Source organism: Cololabis saira, chromosome 9 (assembly GCF_033807715.1).
Source record: "Cololabis saira isolate AMF1-May2022 chromosome 9, fColSai1.1, whole genome shotgun sequence".
In the NCBI taxonomy this organism is placed as follows: domain Eukaryota; kingdom Metazoa; phylum Chordata; class Actinopteri; order Beloniformes; family Belonidae; genus Cololabis; species Cololabis saira.
Genome location: NC_084595.1, coordinates 18,161,746 through 18,183,019, shown reverse-complemented (window position 1 = coordinate 18,183,019; position 21,274 = coordinate 18,161,746). Strand labels below are relative to the sequence as shown.

Here is a 21,274-nt window from a genome sequence, read left to right as displayed (position 1 = left end):
ATTCATTCAGGCAGAATCCAAACTAATGGCTTTAAGCTCGACATCCACTGATTAACAGCCTCAGTGAATCTAGCGCTCTTTGTGAGCCTTTCCCAGAAAATGAATGGGGGGGGTAGCAATTTATTAGAGGTTAAAAGAAAAGGGTCAGCTGATTAGATGGCTGAAACAATGAAGGGTTATTCAGCATTAAATCTGTTCAAATGCAGAGTAGCTGCATACCTTGTGAACTATTTGCAGTTTCTGGCCAGGCTAGGTGTCACAAATGCACGAGTGATGTATTTTGCAACGGACAATACAAAAGCAGGGTAGTGGAAACCTAAATGCAGGAAGTGCAAGTGCAGTGCTAGAGGGTCATGTACAGTAGCACCGTGGTTGCAGGGACAGAGGCAGGGTTTTATTTAAAGCTGCTCAGTGAGCTTGCACGTAGGGAGGCATGCAACCCTCCTGACAATATTCATTACGGGGTGAAACTGAGCTGGAAAACTAGACTGGCTATTATCGCACAGTAGTTCGTCTCCTCTCACCAACATTCCTCCCGGTGCTACCTATCATTCCCAGGGATCATATTAGCACTTCACCACATAACAGAGAGGTCCTGCTAAGCAAACCCCAGGACTTCAGCGTGTGTCTGAGGCCAAGCTTTATTTGTTAGCACATAATTAGCTGGAATCTCTGCAGAACCTAATAATACTTTGTTAATTAGAACTGCTGGCTTCCGTTTCACCATCTCCGCTGGCAATCGGAGTGCTTTTGCAGCTGCAGAAGCGAGTATTGAGTATTATGAAACGGTAGTTATCGCACAGCTGCAGGGTCAGTCTACGCAGGTGGCGACCAGCGCAGCCGCCAGGGTTAGCTGGCTGTGGATGATTATATCATTCAGGCAGGCAGCACAACCTTTGAGAAACGGTCACCAATAAATAAATAAATGTACTGCTTACAAGTAATCCTACAATGCAGGATTGTAGTAGAGATCCACCTGCCCCAGCTGATTGCACTGCCTCCACACTTCACAGTTGGGTTTTTGGGACCAAACGCTTCTTTGGCAGACTGTTTGGGTTGGCAACGTGTCACTACGGTAGCTGGACTTGGTTAAGTTTGACAGAATGAAAAGTATATTCAAGTATATGATACTTGCACCTTAAGAAACATATGTCCCAATATTGACAGGAATATAGATTTTGAAATGTCACCTGTTTCCTTTTACATGTCTAAAAACCTTGTGTTATTATCCAGCAAAATGACCAAGTAAAAACTAAGGCCCCGTTTACACATAGCCGGGTATTTACAAAAACGGATATTTCCCCCTCTACGTTTTGAAAAATTCCATCGTTTACACGAGATCGTTTTCAAAATCTCTTCGTTTACACAAACCCTCATAAATATGCAGTTAAGGGGTGCTATGAGCAGCCAAACCTGCAGGGGGCAGTGTAACGAGAAGCGCAAAGTCATGCTAGCCAATCAGAGTCCTGGAGAAAAACGTCAACAAATGACACGTGTGAAGCCTGAATAATATGGTTCCGCGTCAAATCGACGGCGTAGCCTACGTACGGTGCGCGTTGCTGCGTACCCTACGCCGTAGGCTCTGCGTTGGTGTAACACTTGATGAGGCCCCCTGCAGACCCCCTGCGGGGACACGACGCCGCCCTGCGGACGGCTCCTGAACTCCCCCTCAGCTCATTGACATGCAATTCCAGTTGCTAAGGACCCCTGCCGGTACGACACCTTGCCGGCAACGCATTGTCTCCCTGCTGGGACAGGCACCAGCTTCCAGCCCCCCGCAAGGCCACGCCTCTGACCGTAACACTTGTTTAATTCTGTTGTTTGTTCTTGTATAAAAAAGCTTGTTACGAACCATTTCGATGTCAGCCACCGAACCAGACACTGTCTGTATCTGTCTGCTGAACGCCGGCTAGAATAAAATCTCTCATCACACAGCGGACTCTTGAACTGGACTTTGTAATATTCTTCAACAATTGGTGCCGTTGACCCGGATGACAATAGACCTTCGATGGAAACTCCTGTTCCAGAACAACGGCGCAATCAGCGACTCTATCTAAAATTTTAGAGGTTAAGGGATCCACTTACAAAATCCCAAATTATTGTTGCTGAGTTGTTGTCGAAAGTCTGTGAATTGGAGTGCCGGAGAATGGTTGACGTCATCCTGAGATTTTAGGTAAGTCCGCTGTGTGGTTGTGAAGGTTATATTTTTTTATTATTATTTTGTGTTATTGGGAAGGTTATTGTAGAGATGTTTTAGGAATGCTGACAATTTCATAACACTTGAATTTGATTGTGTTGTGAGAATGTTCTGCTTCTCCTGCCTTAAGAATCTGACTCGCTCTTCTAAAAAAAAAGGTTTAATATCTCGGATAACATTAAAGAGAGAAATGGCGCCATGGTTGGTCTGGTACCAATAAAAAGATAGTCCAGGGGGACTATTCTTATGCATATGCAGGACGTGGGGTCCGTAAGTGTTGGAACACTGATATATTTGTGAGAAATAGACATACTGTATGTAGAGAAACTGCCCTTTTATTTTATAAGTGGGGATGACACGCTCTCCCCAAAATGGAGTATATTTCATTTCTGCAAGAATCGACTCGCTCTTCTTTGCATCAACAGGAATGATTTATATGCTCAGGTAGACTGATAGTTGGAAAGTTTTTGGGAAGTTTTTCAGTTCTTTAAATACATGTATGGTAATCACGGTACCGATAGTTTTATTTGTTAGTTTTGTTTGTTACTTAGTTAGTATTAAATATTGTTAAAATAACTAAAAAGCACTTCAAACTCCCTCAGATTTTTGGAGGGATGAAGGTAGACGCCGTAATGCAGAATCTCAAATAGCTTCGCTTACTGATCAAAATAAAAAGCTGATGGCTAGAAGGAGTTAAAAACACAACGCAGACGAAAAAGAAATTAGAGAACCAGTTAAATGATAAAATCAAAACTTTTATCCGGTGAAACTGATTAAAGAATCAAATGACGATGACACTTCTGATGACGACTGGAATTTACAAAAATCCAAGATCTGTTGCCTACAAAATTTGGAGCCAAATAATGGTAAGAGATTTTAAATTAATAAACAAAATGGCTAGAGGAAACAGCGGTTAAACTAACTTTGCCACATGATTTGAAAAGTAAAGTACTTGATGCGCAAAGTACTTGATGCTTGTAGAATTCCCTTTTAATCCCACAGCTGTTGCCAAAATCACACCAGAGCAAGCTCAGACCTTTTTTCACAGTATTTATTGCCTTAACAGTTCAAAGGGAAAATTGATAATCCCAGGGAACTTTATGCTAAAACAATTTTGACAGCAAAAGAGAATTGTGGTCTGTCACGAGATCAGATTGATGGATTCCCTCCAGGGTACATGCAAAATATATATTTGCTAATTGCCCTCCACAAAGGGTAGGCCTGGATAACGCAAAAAAAAGAATCTGAAATGTATGAAAATACTAATGTCTTTTTCAAAAGTGTTTCCTACACAGGTTGAGCGCTGAGAGGAGGCGCAGAGGAAACAGCCAATGATCGGCTCCCATTGGGGTGAGCCAAATCAGAACATATATATCCCAATTTACATAATCTTATCCTGCCTATGGTAAAATTCATCATGTAAGTGCATGGAAATCTGTCTGTGGCCTACTATAACGTCTCTGAATGCATGTATAACTAATCTCTAACTAGAGGTGTCAAGTAACGAAGTACAAATACCTCATTACCTTACTTAAGTAGAACTTTTGGTTGTGTATGCTTCACTGGAGTAATTATTTTTCAGACGGTTTTTACTTTTACTCCTTACATTTTCACGCAATTATCTTTACTTTTTACTCCTTACGTTTTAAAAACAGCCTTACTCTATTTCATTTCGGTTTTTAAAAAAAAAAAAAAAAAAAAAAACTATCCAGTTAAATTGTGCCATCCGGATAGAGTGGATTTGGTTGTGGTTGGATGAGAAGTATAAACATATTTGGTTTGTACGTGTCTGGTCTCTGAAACACATGTTAATGCTCAATAATGCACATATATGGTTCTTTAATATATTTGCATTATACTAAGATGCATTCATTTTCAATGGCTTTTAGCCTTAATGGTTTTTCCCCGCTTATATTACTTTTACTTTTATACTTTAAGTACTTTTGAAACCAGTACTTTATACTTTTACTTGAGAAAAAAATAATTAAATAAAAAATAAAAATAAATAAATTTTGAGTTGATACTTCAACTTCTACAGGAGTATTTTTGAACTCTAATATCTATACTTCTACCTGAGTAATGAATGTGAATACTTTTGACACCTCTGTCTTTAACACTCGTCCTGACCTTTCCTGTTTTCCTCACTGACGGCTCTGCTTATAAAAATGGAATACCATACGCAGGTTATACAATTTGTGATAATTCTTAATTGTTGAAAGCGCCCTCCTTCTCCAGCTCCACCCAAGTAGATGAAACTATATACTGATCAAAAGGTAAAACTGTTACAATCTATACAGATTCCAGATATGCTTTTGGTTGTGTATATTGTATTTTATAGATTTTATATATTGTGGGCGAACCAAGGATTTATTTCATCCTCGGAGATAAATGTGGTTAATTGATTGGTGAACTGTTACAAGCCTGTCAACTACCTTCATCTATTGCTTTGTTAAATGTGAAGCCCACACCCAGTCCAACCCTGTTTTCACTAGGCAATGCTTCAGCTGACCATGCAGCAAAAGAAACTGCCAAATTTGGCTTACCTGTCTATGTAAAACTTTGCCCTTCTATACCCGCTAACGACCTGGTTTTCCTAATGATGTAGCTCTCCTACAAGAAGACTACTGAGGTGAAAAAAAAAAAAAAAAAAAAAAAAAAAACGGATTGTAGCATTCCCATGGTTGTAAAAATGTAAATAATTTGTGGGTCAGCAACGACGGCCGCGTTGTGAAACCCACATCCTTGTACGCGTAAATAGCTGATCACAGTTAGCAATCACAGATGAGAAAAAGGGGGAATGTGTCAGATAGTGTTGAAAGACTGATAAGCTCCAAGATTTGCATCCTATAAAAATATTGCAAACATTATCAACACTTCCCCCCACCGTGATTTTTTTTTTGAAGCTCTGCAAATAGACATTATGTGAGGGATATGAAATTATTCTTGTATGAAAATGTTCATGTATGAAAATGTTTTTGTATGTGCAGAGAATTTTAAACTGGACTTAAATGGACAATGTTGACACCTGTTAACACCCATTAGGAAGCACAAAACTCACGCTTCATGAAAGGATTATGGGTAGACCTATGACCATACCAAGCAATTCAGTTCTGTATATATGAAGAAGATGGACTTCCATGCCATGGATGAATCCATGATATCATTCTGTTGTACTCTAAACTTTTGCTGTCCAGTCAATCCACAGACAAGTAAAAGCTGTCCAGTCTCCTCCTAGTGACAAACCCTGCCATAACCTCCAACCCGGCAACTGGGTCTGTGTCAGGGAGTTCCGACGGAAAAACGCCCTGAAACCTCGCTGGTCTAAACCTGAACACGTCCTGCTCACCACCAACACCGCCGTCAAGTGTGAGGGGCGTCTAACCTGGTTCCACGCATCCCACTGCAAGAACACAACTCCTCGACCATGCAGCGGAAACCAGCCGATTCCTTCTTCTTCCTGCCCGGAAGTAGCTGAGCTCCAGCACCTGGGACCTCTGCAGAGGAGCAGGGGAGCAGGGGAGCAGGGGAGCAGGGGAGCAGGGGAGCAGGGGAGCAGGGGAGCAAAGGAGCAGCACAGGCCAAACTGTGACTCCACATGCTCTCCTTCTGAAGAACCGCTTGTTAAGCCTAAAACAAGCCAAAATCCACTATTATAGCTACCTTGCTACAATGGTTAATCGCTGTTCCATACCTCTACCAAAGGATGTTTACTGGATTTGTGGCGTGAAGGCTTGTGAATATCTTCCAAACGGTTGGTCTGGAATATGTGGTCTGGGCCATGCGGTACCAGCCATGAGAATCGTTCACATTGTTAGAAGAGAATTGTACACACACACACAAACACCATGGACAAGATTTTTTGGTGCCCTCGTTCCAAATTACGGAGTCATGGCAGCTTTGGAACAGATAAGAGATTTATCCCATGCAGTTGAAGATTAGCCAACACCACTGCAAAAGACATGCCTATGCTCTCACAAGAAATGACTGCTTTAGGGATGATGGATTTATTAGCTTCTCAAGGGGGAACTTGTGCTGTCATTAAAACTGAATGTTGTACATTTATACCCGCAATGCCACAGTCCAAGAAATAACGCAACACTTGAAAGATATTGCCAAAATGTTACATACACCTGTCATAAGTAGTTTGTTTCATTGGTTTAAAGAACAGTTAGGACACGTTGGTTACTTGATTTTTGAATTTGCTTTGTTGGCTTGTTGTTATTGTAATTCCACCTCTACCGCCAGTGGAGGAGGAAAATTCAGACTTTCTGTTCAAAATTGAGATTGACTGTACTTAAAAAAAAAAAAAAAAAAAAAAAAAAAAATTGTGAATTGATGAGGCCCCCTGCAGACCCCCTGCGGGGACACGACGCCGCCCTGCGGACGGCTCCTGAACTCCCCCTCAGCTCATTGACATGCAATTCCAGTTGCTAAGGACCCCTGCCGGTACGACACCTTGCCGGCAACGCATTGTCTCCCTGCTGGGACAGGCACCAGCTTCCAGCCCCCCGCAAGGCCACGCCTCTGACCGTAACACTTGTTTAATTCTGTTGTTTGTTCTTGTATAAAAAAGCTTGTTACGAACCATTTCGATGTCAGCCACCGAACCAGACACTGTCTGTATCTGTCTGCTGAACGCCGGCTAGAATAAAATCTCTCATCACACAGCGGACTCTTGAACTGGACTTTGTAATATTCTTCAACACACTGAACCATAAATCAGCCTGGACTGCCAGTTACTTCCAAGACGGAACGAGAGTCTTTCGTTTGGAGTGACAGAGAAGTGGAGTTACTTTTAAATGTGACTTTAGAATTTAAAACAGGTAAAATACAAGAAAATATTGATGGTGACCAAACAAATTGTAAACACAGGTCGCACACATGACGCTGGTGACGTTTCTGTTGCATAATGTGACATTCTGAAGCCTAAATCTCCGTTTTCCTCTGTTTAGACGCATACGTGAAAACTGAGTTTTTGAAAATCTCCACTTTGGCCGGAGTTTTCAGAAATTATCGTTTTTGGGGACTTTGAGCTCTGTTTTCGTGTAAACGAACGGCCAAAACGCATGAAAACGCCTCCGTTTTTGCTCCGTGTAAACGGGGCCTAAGTGCACGAGAGGGGTGGAGGATGAAAGAGCAAAAATCCTGCAAGATATCAGAATCGAGACTGATTAAAAATGTTGAAATGATGACAGCCAACCAGTCCCAGAAGACGGCGGTGGTGATCGATGAGAAGCTTAAAAGTACTAAGGGTTGAAAAAGGAAGTAGAAAAGATGTGGCGACAGATTAAGGTGAATGCAGCAGATGTCCTTCTCATCTGCCATCGCACTCATGTATCTCTATCTAAGGTTTGTTCAGGTCATTTCTGGGTCTGCGTCAAAGCCTCCAGATGGGCGCATCTGAAGAAGCTGCAAAAGCTTGCAACAGGAGCTCTAATCAGCGTTGGAACGACTTCAACTGACACCTTTTTTCCAGGTCTTCAAGCCATCGCTCTGCAGCCGCAACAAAATCCACCAGTATATAAGTATATATGAGTTTATAATCCCAAAATGTCCTCAAAATCTCTCCTTGGTTTTTATAAAGGCCATGTTTACCAATAAACTTGTTCAGCTGTTCTCCCAGAAACGCCCAGGCCTACAACCCCCCTGTGTCGCCCCCTCATGTGATGCATTGTGGTTCGTGGCAAGAAAACACCAGTTTAAGAGTAACAGGGTTGTTTTTTTTGTTTCCACATGTTTTTCTTTTTCTTCAGGTGCCCTTTAGGACTTTAAGCCAACATATCAACATCTACAGTCTTACATTTACCCGTATGAGCGATCAGGGTGTCTCTGACAGAAACTCATATGCTTTTAAAGTATCATAGTGGGTCTCAAGTGACTTCATGAAGCAAAGTGAGCTGTGCTGTGCAGCAGCAACGATATGAAAACCCTCCCAGCATCACTGGAGGGAAAAATAACAATAAAACAGCTAAATCCTATTAACATTTTGAGATCTGAGCGCCAGAGGAATGAACATTCAGGGGGAAATGTAATTAGAGCAGACTTAACTTTCACAAAACTTTTTCAAGCAATTGAGTACGGGAACATAAAGCGGGAGGGGGGCAGCAGCAGAACAGCAGCGGCACATCTAAAAGCTAGAACTTTTAAAATATGTTTACTGTAATATTGAAGAAAGAATACTTGCACTCTAAAAAAATAAAGTAAAAAAGAGCTCTCTTCTTCATCACATCGTTAAATATTCAGTTGGAACATGCACTCAGATAACCAGTTTCTGTGGAGAAATCACACAGAGTTCATCCCAGGGAGCCAAAACACTGAGGCACCCACTGCATCCCATTGTTAGTCAAACTCGTTTTCTGAACTCTGAAAGCAGCAGGTTCTTCTGAAAGCACCCCACTAAACGAGGTGGAAAATTCATGAGAAGAAATGCCAGATTGAAGATGGAAAGGGTCTTCACCATATCTGACAAAAACATGACGGTCCTCTAACAAGGATTTTCACATTGCTCCTCCTAATTGGGACTGAGGGTTCCCCTCCTACCGTTCTCTCTGCAGCGGCCTCTCTGGAGAGATCACGCTTGAACGGCTGAGGCTCTTTTTCAGCCTTTTTTCAAGTGTCTTGAGAGAAAAAATGGCAGACATGTCTCCACACTAGGTAGCACTCGCACCTCTGACTCCACCCCAGAGTTTGCTGTGGTTCCACTGAAACCCGAGTCGCCACACTTTGTGCACACGAGTAACTCAGTAACAACTTTTGAGTGTAAATAAAGCTTCCAAGAGACTATATATGTGTATAAATTATACTGGGGACAGACTTTTGTTTTCGATAAGGAAACTTAGTTCCCAATATCAAAATTACCATATTTTTTTCTTTAGATGGCACATTTCCGGAGTTTAGGCTTTTGATATATTTGGTGTTTTATTGTGATCAAATATGGGCTCATCAGATTTACAGACCTTTGCATTCTGTTTCGAAAACAGCACCAACAAACTTTTGGTTTGAGTCTCATGCCGAACAAAGATTTGTTGCAGTTCCTCGACTGCTGGAGATCCACTGATCTAGCCACCATCCTCATTTGTGATCGCCCTACTACCGCAGCCAGTGAAGCAATCAGCAGTGTGCACTAACCCAGCGTCAGCTAAAGTTTTGATTTTCTTATCCAGTCAGCATGTGAAATGGGATATTCTGCTCTGGAGCTATTGCAGCAGGAATCAGCCGAAGGAGCTGGTAGCCACAGCTAGCTTTGTCTTCGTACGAGGGGCGTGTTCCTGGTGGCTTCCCAGGAAACATGACTGCACTCTGATCCTCCTGATACTCCACCTCTTTAACCCCGTCGGAATAAGCTGCTAACAGTGTCCCACCGACCCCAAGACAACTGTGATGCACAGATGTGCAGCTGTCCATCTTCCATACAACAGATGACAAGAAGTGGTCCCAAACGTATTTGGATTGGCTGTCAGTGTTTCATAGCTCTCCAAATGTCTGCGTTACTTACGGCGACAGTGTTTGTGGTCGTACTGGTAGGAGCCAGGAGGACAGGACGCCAGGCACTCGGCACTATCGGCACTCAGCAAGGGCAGCTGGGACCCGCAGGACTGGCAGTCCCACCTACTGGAACAAGCGGCGCAGGATGCTGGGCAGGCTGGGGGGGGGGGACAACATAACTGTCACACATTACAAAAATACACTCCTCTTCCCTGACATTGATTTAAATTATACTTTACCTGCCATGGACAGGGGGAAAAAAGAGAGAATCAGGTCGGTAAGTCAATTTTTATTTCTAGTCATTATTAGATTGTGAGAAAGGCAGTGGAGAGGAAGTGGACATCACGGCCCAAGATCCAACGAGCTAATGTTTCATAATTTTAGCACGTATCTAAAAATCTCAAGTTAGAAAGCACAGACATCCCCTTCATGAAAGTGGTGCGGAGTAACGGGAGAGCAGGTCTGGGCTCCAGGTGACAATGGCACCATTTCTTCTTCAATCTTTTTTTCATTAATTCATTTACTTTATCAGGAATCGCCTCTTGTGTTATACAACGTACACATCTGGATGTCGTCTTGGACAATGTGTCCCACTCAGGGACAGACACACCCAGCTAGAGGGGTACATTCAGTACGAGGCTGATCACATGTGAGGAAATGCCTGATATGTTTTATACTTCCCTACTTCTATGAGACTTTTGAATGGGAGCATCTGTAACTTTAGGCAATTTCCCCTCAGGGATCAATAAAGTATTTCTGATACTGGCTTTGGTTCTAATATAGAGACAGATTTAGTTTTATATTGTTTCTTCTTTTCAGATTTTGCATTAAGAACAAAATGAAAAAGATTAAAGAGCATCATTTGAATTAAAAAATGGGAAATTTACATCAGAATTAACACTAAAGTAAATGAAATACAAAATCTAAGAGAGAACAGGATTTCAAGGAGTATACAGCTTTTAAATCATCAAGATTTCAGAAACTCAAACCCAAATCACATAAGAATATAAATTATGTTCTGAGCCAAGATCTTGTTAATGGTTTTCACTGGTGGAAGCACTTCATATACCAGATAAATACTTTGTTTCAGCAGATAACAAAAACCTAACAAAGAGTTCCAGTTTAAGGTTGTTTTGGTTCTTTTAATCTCAAATATGGTTTGCAGTTTGCATCAGAAACAAACATGAAGACATACTAGAGTTTTCGATGTTTGGCATTTTGCATCAGGTGTATTACGTGAAGAAACCTCAGCGATAGTTGCAGGTAACACATTCTTATTATCTTAGTCACTACTGCAAATGTTGAGAGTTTTGTGTTAAAAACTGTCCATCTAAGGATGTTCCCACAAACATGGTCCAACAGGACATTAAGGGAGAATCTGTCAGTATTTTAAATGTATCACACAAAAAAATAAAGGTGTGAAATTCATTTCAAATGATGTATTTAAAGGATCCCGATGCATTATTTAAAAATACTGCTGAAACAGATCAATTATTCTCAAAGATCTCTTGCTCCTCTGGTGCAACGGACTCTACCCTCAAAACATCGGCGTTGTGAGGATATTGTAAAAATGATGCAATGCTTTCTTCCTTGATTTATTTTGCCTCTTTGCTTCAATATTTAAGCCTCAATTACAAGCATCATAAGAGCTGTTTTCTCTAATGCTGCAATAATTTTGATCTGGTGACACGGTTTCCTGGCTGACTAATGCTACGCTGGCTACATCCGTACATAAAGAGAACCTAAAGAGCTCAGTTTAATTTTCCAACGAGTGGAGCGTCTGTTCTGCCACGAGATCCAAGTTTCCAGCTTTGTTGCGTTTTCCTCTGCTCTGTAGTTTTAGGAGTTTTAGCTCCACAAAATATCTGTGTGGTGCAAACATCTGGCTTATTTGGAGAATAGGTCAGTGGATTCTGGCAGAGGAGCAGAAATCATTTCGGTGAAATGCTAAGAAGATTACGGCTGTCGTGGGTCAATGTTCAGTCATGGTGGCCCAGCCAGCTCAGGCACAAACATAAATAAAAAGTAACTCGTGACCCGTGTGGACTCCCAGCCATCCAGGTCACGGTTACACTGCAAAAACTAAAAATCTTACCAGGAATATTTGTCTTATTTCTAGTTAAAATGTCTCATTACAAGCAATCTTGTTCCACTGGCAGATTTTTCTACTTATTTTAAGTGAAAATCTACTTGAAACAGGTGATAATTGTTGTTTTTCCCAGTGTTGAGTCTTGTTTTAAGTGTAATGCGATTTTTGACTAAAAATGAGACATTTTAACTAGAAATAAGACAAATATTCTTGTTAAGATTTTGAGTTTTTGCAGTATACTCCCAGAGGCCTGAAACAACGCAACCGCACTTCCTTTTATTTCTTTTCTCTTTTTTTGAAGAGGTTTCACTTTCCATTCAGAAGGTATCTTCAATTCAAACTCAGTTTTGATGTAAAGTCCTACCTGCACAAAAACACAATCTATCCACGCACACTGACTCTTCAAGCTTAAATCTTAATGTCTGCTTGTATTATTATCCATTCATTTCTTATACTCGCTTAATCCAATGCAGGTTGACGGGGGTCTGCTGGAGCCTATCCCAGCTCACTGCAGGCGTACATCCTGGACAGGTTTTGTTTCTTTTGCTCGTTGCAGTTAGTTTTGCTTCCTTTTCACCAATGGTCCAGTGCAATAGTGGATTTTTTTTGTTTGTTTTTTGGATTTTTGGAAAGGAAGGCTTCTACGACCTAAAAGTGTGGAAGTGGGAGCCATTTTACCTGCACAGACTTGCCCTTCAGCGTAGTAGCCTGCTGGACAGACGGACAGGCAGCGGCCAAGATGCAGTAAGGCTTTTGGGTCCCTGCAGGTCTCACAGTAGTCGGGAGTCCCCAAACATGACAGGCAGTCTGCGTGGCACTGAACTGCAAAAAGAAATGTCACTTGTTTTATTTAACAAAGCTGTGACACGCTCTCATCTGAAAGGGCAGAAGCACACATCTCCATTCATGGCTGCAGAGAGAAAGACGCACACACAACACAAGGAATTGACGTTTTTAATGAATTCCATCCAGTCGTCTGCTGAAGTCACACAGAAGAGAAGCTTTACTCTGTACAATGAGCCCAGGAGGGAGATTGGGAGTAGATCTACACACTTCTACAGTCAGCAAAGAGCTGCACTGCTGCATCTTCTGATGAAGCATGAAAGTGCTTTCTCTGCCCACACTAGTTCCCAGGTGTCCAGCACTTTACTAACATTTGTCAGCACACGTTAGTTCCTTTCATTTGCCAGTTGCAGGAAAACATTTTCCAATGTGTAAACAATATCTAATAATATAAATCTGAAAAGTTCTGATCATCCATCCATCCATGCATCCATCCATGCATCCATTCATCCATCCATCCATCCAGTGTATGACTGAACCCATGAAACCTCAGAGATCACCAGTGAGTGATTGACTTGACCTATTGAAGCCTTAAGATCTCCACATGCCTAGGTTATGTTATAAAATGAGTGAAGAAAATTGGATAAATAATGAAATAAATAAAATAAATAATGGGATCTGGGGTTCTAACCCACATAAAATGGCAATTTAAACCAAATTTGTTGCATCTATATATTTGACCTCCTGGGTGAATGGGCCAAGGCCAAATTTGAATGCACCACGTAATGGCTGACTTCAAATGATCTTTTTGAGTATTTATATCTTTTTAAATCCTAAAACTATTTTCAGGAGGACTACTGGCTAACTTACATTGCGTGACTCTAGACTACTGTTTCCACTGAGCGGTTTGGTACATTATAAGATGGCCCCATTAAACAGAACCATACCGTACCATTTTTTTGGCCCCTGTTATTTATAGGTGCATAGTAAAAATCCAGACAGAAAACGTCAGAAGCACGACAGAACAAGCACAAAGTAGCAAAGTACGTGAAGTACCAAAAGCCAAGTGTAACATAAACGAGCAGCTGGATGGCCTCCATTGTTGCTGTTGGTGGTGTTGCACTACTATGACGCCATGCTTTCGGCATGAGCCTCGACCTGGAAGTTACATGATAGCGCCTGATCCCAACAGAGGTGCACTTTGTTGTGTTCATACGTCAGAGGGACTGAAGTGAACATTCTTGTGATGTGTTGCCCCCCCCCCAACCCATGTGGTCAGGAGTGGTATTGTTACATAGAGTCTGCGTTCCTTTCACGTTTGATAGCAAAAGGCATCCATTATTTTCATATATTGACACCTCATACACATTTACATATAATTGTACTATGTGACACATACATGCACTTAAGGTTGCAAAGCAGAACTTATATAGAGTCACGTTAAAGTAATCTGTCGGCCTTGTATGAATCAATATGTGTGAATAGAGCATTTTGCTACAGAGAAGCCGGTCTGCATTTGTATATTCTTTATTTCTTTTCATTTTGCTGTTGAGAATCATTTGGGAAGCATGCCGAGAGCAGAGGGTGGGCAGACACCCACCAATGACAATGTGCTGTAACACAAAATAAGGCTCCGAATGCAAAACAGATATTCCACATAAAGTCTGCTGATGCGTCAGTCTTTGATGGGGCTTTGTGGATGTTTGGGCACTTTCATTGGTGCTTCAGAACATCACTATGAAACAAAATAATCTGAACTAGTTTGCTTTCAAAGATGAACTACAACAATCTCTGCCAGAAAATAGAAATTTGCTGTTTTGTTTTTTTTTTATCTGAGAAAAAAAAGAGAAAAATTTGGCATGACAGAAGTAAGATGATCAAATCTGGATAGCAGGTCAGGCAAAAGCTGGCAGCAGCTTGTCAAACAATATGTGTAACTGCTTGCACTTGATTTCACAGTGATTGCTCCATTCATTACGTGACTGCGCTGAGTAAATAAAGCGCCCGCAGGAATGAGGCTGCATGATCTTACTAACGCGACGGCTGCACGAACAGCACGAAAGAAGAAAATTAAGAGTAAAAAGAAAACACAAGGGTATGAACGAGTGGGGAAAAGGACAAAACATTATAAAAAAGAGGCGACTCCAATCCGAACATCCAATAAGACCGTCAGCTGTCCAGAACATACTGTTCTAAGTTCCCCCCCATCAGTCCTCTGCTCTTTTCAGTCTTTAAGGCCCAATCCCAATTCTCCTTCACTCGCCCTTCTTTTCTCCACTCGCACTTCTTTTCTTCCCTAAGCCCTAAAAAAGAAGGGGGAGATTTTAGGGCACTTGAGATCTAGGGCACTTGGCCCAGGTGCCTGTCCCAATTCTCCCCCTACCCCTCGTTTTCATCCCTTCCCTGATCAGGAAGCTGAGAGCCAAAAGCTGTTTTAATTTCAGCTGTAGCGCTGTTAATATGGCACTTTATTAAGTTTTAATATTTTTTCAGGTATAATGGTAACCTTAAGATCCCCAACCGGGGCTCAGTTTATCCAAATAACGCCTGTTAAGAAATTTGACCCGATGTTTTCGGAGATGAGAAGAGCCGCCGGCCCCGGGGAGCAGCCTCAGCTCACAGCCCGAGAAGAGACGTCTCCGCCGGGTCAGGCTGCTCCGTCAGCCCCGGGAGAGACACTCTCTCCCGGGACGCAGCTCTGTTGAGAATCACGCCGGCTGAAATAAATCATTTAGGAATATGTTGGTTTAATAGATGAAATCTAACAGTTGTAGCTACGCCTGTTAAGAAATTTGCTCCGAAATTTAGAGATTTCTGTCTGCCGGGTCCGGAGCTTGGGTCCGCGTTAAATCGACGCAGAGCCTACGGCGTAGGTTGCGTAACCTCCGCCGTAGGATCTGCGTTGGTGTAACGCGGAACCATAAATCCCTTTATTCTGGCGTGATCTTCCGCAACTTTATCTGAAAGTGTGTAAATTACCCAGATAACAGCTGGATTACTTTGTGGTTTCTGAAGACTATTATATCAGAAACATCCAAAACAAATCTGACGAGTCACAGGATTATTTCTCTCTATTTCTCTGAGACCAGTCTGCCTGTTTGCCTTCGGTCGGCGAGTCAAATCGACGCAGAGCCTCTTTTTTTCATACCCCCTCGCTCGCCAAGTCAGCATCTGAAATCCCTCGATTTGAAGGGGCTATTCTCAGCCCCTAGCCCTCGTTATGCCCCCTCCCCCTAGGTGAAAAGAGGAATTGGGACACCACTACCTTCACGGGAACGCGCAAAAGTTAGGGTTAGGGAAGAAAAGGAGGGCGAGGGGGAGTATTGGGACGCACCCTTTATCTTTTTTTTTTCATCTGCCACTCCAGTTTTCACTTTTCATCCCACTGCCCCCTTTTTCACAGAAGACGAAAGAGTACAACTTAAGCGGTTTGGAAAAATAGGACCGTGTGTGATGAAGCAGAGAAAGAAAGAGGATGGAGAGAGAAATGGGGATCAGGAAGTGCTGTTAAACCTGTTTCATTTCACAAGACTGCCTACAGATGTGTCTCCCAGTCAGATGTTCTCAGGGACTGGCTAGTTACAGGTAATAAAAAAAAGCCCAATAATCAGCCTGATTGATTAATCAGTCTACCTCCAAAGTCTTATAGCTGCCACAAATTCCTAATACTGTAGTCTGAGTGGATGGTACGGCCAATATATAATCAATCAAACTACCAAATTCAAATTCCAACCATGACTTTTACAAGGAATTGAGAGGCAGCTCTTCTGAAATCAATATTTTTAATGCGGCTCCAGAAAAATCCTTTCAGCTCTGGAAGACTCCTCTTCCAGAAAAAGAAAAACAAGAGGAAAGGTTATTTAAAAGAATTAAATCTAATTCAGTGAAGGAAGGTCAGTCGAGGAACTGCAGCAACGGTCATCAGCAGCCTCGACCTCGGCTGCAGCCTCACGTGGCTCCTCCCCTGAAATGCTTATAGCAGGGGTCTTCAACTGGATTATGCAGGGGGCCATATCTGCAAAAAGACTGTATGGAGAGGGCTGCACTGCGCGCACAAAATTTGGGGGTTTTCAAAATGTATTTTGCACTCAAAGACGAAGATTTATGTATATATAAATACATTTGTGCACAGGAATGAGCAGGAGAATATATCTGTCTAATTTACATATGAATTATGTATTAATTGTCTCCAGATTTAGTCATTGTGAATGTTAAATATAATATTCAGATAAAGAAATATTATTTTAAATGCAAGTTCATTTTGAAACCATGCATTGTGCAAACTTAATGAAGTTGATATTGACCTACTTTTAATAAAACACACCATAATGACAAAGCACCACTTTCCACCAAGATTTCCTTATTTGAATATTATATTAAGCATTGAGCACAAGCATTTCAGTCCATAGTAGCCAGTTTGATGTTATAAATAAGCAACCAAAATATTAACCATAAGCTCCTTTATTTATGACACATCTGTCCATTATATCAGCAAAACAAAACAATCGCATGAAATTATAGGAGGCTTAGAAGTTCCATCTGAAATGCAAAGTCCTCATTTAGAGATTCAAATGAAAAACATTTCAGGCCAATCCTAGAAGCCTAATGATGTAAACAAGTTCTCTATAAACGGAGGTTAATAACAAATAATGTGACAAACATCATCACTGTGCAACACTGGCAAAGGTAGTAAAAAACATCTCCAACAGAGATTGACATGTACAAACACTGTCCAATGAATCATTAACCAACTGAAAAGGCTAGTTTCGCAGACCGGAAGTAACATTAAATGCAACGATATATAAAACGATTTAATATATATTAAAAACATTAATAACTAGGTATGAAATATGACCAGGGGCCACATAAAAACTCCTGGCGGGCCGCAAGTGACCCGCGGGCCGCCAGTTGAATATCCCTGGCTTATAGGCTTAAACCATTACGACCCAAGAGTGTGTATCGTCTCTGCTTCCACCTACCAATGCTTTTCTGTTCTGAAATCTCCTGCATGTTAAAGTGGGGAACAAAGTTCATATATTTTCATAGAAAAATTACAAATGCTCAGATTCACGATTGTTTCCCTTTTGCTTTGGCGGCCGTGGAGGAACATTTGTTTGTTTCTTCGTGAATATAAAAAGGCATGCCACAAGACTCGTGGTAATTTCACACTAATTCATATTAAGAGGTTCACTATTTAGCAATTAACCCACGCTGTTTTCTGTTCACTTTTCAAATCTGACACTACATGAGAAAATAAAGCCTTAAAAAGTTCTATTAAACTCGTGGAATATGCGTGTAAATGAAGCGACTTAAGTGCGGAGGTAGGCTGCCATTGGCGTCAGCGGCGCGCCCATCGGTCTCAAAGTCCTTAACTTATTTACTTAAAAGCTGCTGGAATGTCATATTAGGAATAATGTTCTGCAAACGCTACGGAAATAATTTTCCCTGTAGCCTTCACACAACGTAAACAGCTACAAAAGAAACCGTAACTACACAACCTCACACCAAGAATGTGATTAAAAAATAAACAATGACAGCATTTTTAGGCTATTCTACTTCCTGGAAACACCAGCGTTTGTGGCAGAACCATGAGCAGATTAACTGAACAGAGCTGTATTATGCAACCATGTCATAATTAAAGCAATAGGATATCATCTACAAGCCGACATATGGCTTCGCTAATTCTTTATTGCATCAGCTGGATCTTTTTTTTTTATTATTATTTTTATTATTGAGAAGACGGCAGGAGGCTTAATAGCATCTGGATTTTACTGAGGCTCCTTGTCTCCATCCGTTGCTGCTGCCATCCACTCTTGTCTCTCGTCTAGGCGATTTGCAGTTCATCCATTAATAACTACATATTGTTGCCAATAAATTTGATTATAGATAATTGAACTTTGTGTCTTGGCAGCTCTTGAATGGTCAGAATACCTTTGGAGTACAGGTACAATGCATTTCGCAGTTTAAAGATCAATACATTCAGGCTCTAATCTACATATTAGCACAAATATCTGAGCCGGGTCCAAGCCTGGCAGAAGGGAAACTGTAGGTAGGAAGTTCATGTTTACAGCTTTTCCCATGAGACCTGAACACAGCACAAAAAAGGCCATGCCCTTCAGGTGAGAACAGTCCAACGACTGAGCTAAAGACAGCCGTGATTAATAAGCTCTGAGGAAGATTCATGATTCAAGCAGAAGAGAAATGAGGCATATGTTCCTTTATTTTCTATTTTTAGTCACAAACTGTCATCTGTCGGTGAGAGAAACCGATGGAGGGTTAAAGTGTTAACACATCTTTCCTGCATCAATATGGCGGTATTTAATCTCTTACTTCAAAATCAAAATGTCATAAAAAGAAGAAAATCACTTTTAACACAGTTAAACCTAATTTAGCAGAAACACACATCCAACTACAGGAAGTACAAGCAGTGGAATACACGCCTTTGTTTTTTGCTCCTGCCTTTTTCCTCCATTTATTCTACAACAGATACAGGCATACTTAAGTTTTAAATAATTTCATACAAGTATGCCTAAAATGTGTGAAGATACTTCCAAATGTTTTAAGTCATCTTTTCCTCGTGGCCAGGGAATCCACACAAGTCAGCCAGATGCCGGTGGAAAGAAAAAGCGATGAAAACATTTGTCAATGTGTTTTTCAGAAATCAAACATTGTTGGCAACCAAGTCAGCGTTGAGGGCTTTTCCATTTCTTCTTTTATCTGTAGTCCTTCTTATTCATGAATACATCTGGGCACCTGGAGCAAATTATAACCTTCAGGTATCATTTTAGCCGCAGCCGGCCGCAGGTGTTCTTAGTAATCAGTGAAGCTGGCATCATTTATGTTATCGAAAGCAATTTGTTCAAGAAAACTGTAATCTGACCACTTTTTCAGCTTTAGGAGCAGAGCAACTGACCGACTTGCTTGGATCCACCTGCCAGGACAAAAAGGCAGACAACCATCTGTATTTCTCGATTACTGATTATTTTGATCGTTGCTCTTGGTTTCTCTGTTTATTCTTGGAGAACATACCGTCTTCTAATTTAACCTCTACATTTTAATCACATTACACGACTTTGAGTGGGTCATATTGTCTTTTAATCTGAGTTTTATCACATCCTAAAAGGTAGAGCATGTGATTCTATGTGATCCCTCACGTAGTGCGCGTACTTGTGTACACGACATGGAGGAGGAGGTGAAGATGCTCGAGTTGTTCGAGTTGTTTACTTACAGGATTTGCAGTATTTATTGATACATTTTGAAAGACCAGTTATTAATCCAGTCAGGACATTTAAGACTATTTTCATGGTCTGAATGTGGAAGTATGGCAGAAGAAGAAGCGCTTCTACGGGTATTACTTCTCCCTCTCCGCCGTGCTTCAGCTCCTCCTGCAGAGGAGAGTGGTAGTTCATATGACTAAAAGTCTAAGCATTTTAGTCTTATTTTAGTCAAAGATTGTATTTAGCCAAAGCCATTTTACAATTCAAACAAGGTTATCTTATTATTATATTATTGTTACCTTATAAACTCAAGAATACATTCATTCCAGATACAGAAGAATCTAATTTGAGTTTACAACATATTTATTTTTCCACATTTCTCCCCGTCTTTTTCTTTTTCAACGACACATTGGGTTTTCTTTTCCACGTCTATGTAGGAAAGTGTATCCAAAGATGGTTCTTCTTCTTCTTCTCCCAGCCCAAGAGAAGATCCCGCGTGACCGGCCATCGGTCCCTTCCTCTATGTAACTTTGTTTTTAATTGACGTGAACCTAGAGCTCTGCGTTAACGGCATCAGCCTCTAACCTGCAGCTGCATCTTCTGGATCTGATTCCCCGCGGGCCGCGACTGGGATTGAGGACGTGACGTCACCCAGCAGCAGAACTAAACCAGAGGAAACTACTGAAAACATGGAGATTAAGGATCTTTGTCATAACATTTCGTCTCGTCTCATTTTGGTCAACGAAAATGAAGACACAACAGAGTTTAGATGTGGTAATCTACATTTTAGTCTCGTTTTATTCCTCTATGATATTGCATTATACATTTAATTATCGTTATAGTCACATGACCAGCATTTTTGTTCCATCTCGTCTCGTTTTCCTCAGCTGATGAAGGTTCGTTGACGGCGATATTTAGACATAATTTTCGTTGACGAAAGCAACTTTAAAGAGTGGTAACCGGGGTAACCAGTTTACACTCTGGATTCACAGAAATCTGATTACAAACCCATGGACAGAAGCATGGCCCCGATTTTTATTTCTTTTCCTTCTTGAGGATTATCTCATGGAATTATTGTCAGAGTATAATAATAGTGTAATAGCATGTCTCCTTTTCATCTCCAGCTCCCTCCCCTCCTCTACACTCGCCTCCACCGCCAGCCCTTCTCCCGGCTCCACCAGCCCTTCTCCCGGCTCCACCAGCCCTTCTCCCGGCTCCACCAGCACTGTGCCATTGGCTGCGCTCCTCACCCCCCCACCTGTGGAACCCTTCCCTCCCTCACTCCTCCCTGCCTGGATCGTCACAGTAAATCTATTATCGCCTCAGTCGCGGTCTCTGCATTCGGGTCCAACACTAAGCCCACACATCACACTAAATACCCCTTTGCCTTTGGTCTAATGAACATGGCCCCTGGAGGAATGTCAGAGCAATAATGGCTCGTAATAAGTTGCCGGCATAAAAAGTTCAAGGGCTGTTTTTCTCACGGAGAGACGTTTTTCACTG

At 41.5% G+C, this 21,274-nt stretch overlaps 1 protein-coding gene across 3 annotated transcripts in view; it reads right to left on the bottom strand.

Annotated features, from left to right (window-relative positions):
* fras1 (Fraser extracellular matrix complex subunit 1) overlaps nt 1-21,274 on the bottom strand; it is a 329,177-nt gene that overhangs the window by 176,660 nt on the left and 131,243 nt on the right. For all 3 annotated transcript variants that reach the window (XM_061730659.1, XM_061730660.1, XM_061730661.1), the window contains 2 exons: nt 12,450-12,593; nt 9,693-9,839 (listed from right to left, as the gene is read on the bottom strand). In XM_061730659.1, coding sequence (XP_061586643.1) covers nt 9,693-9,839; nt 12,450-12,593 — 291 coding nt within the window. The remainder of the gene's footprint in view (nt 1-9,692; nt 9,840-12,449; nt 12,594-21,274) is intronic.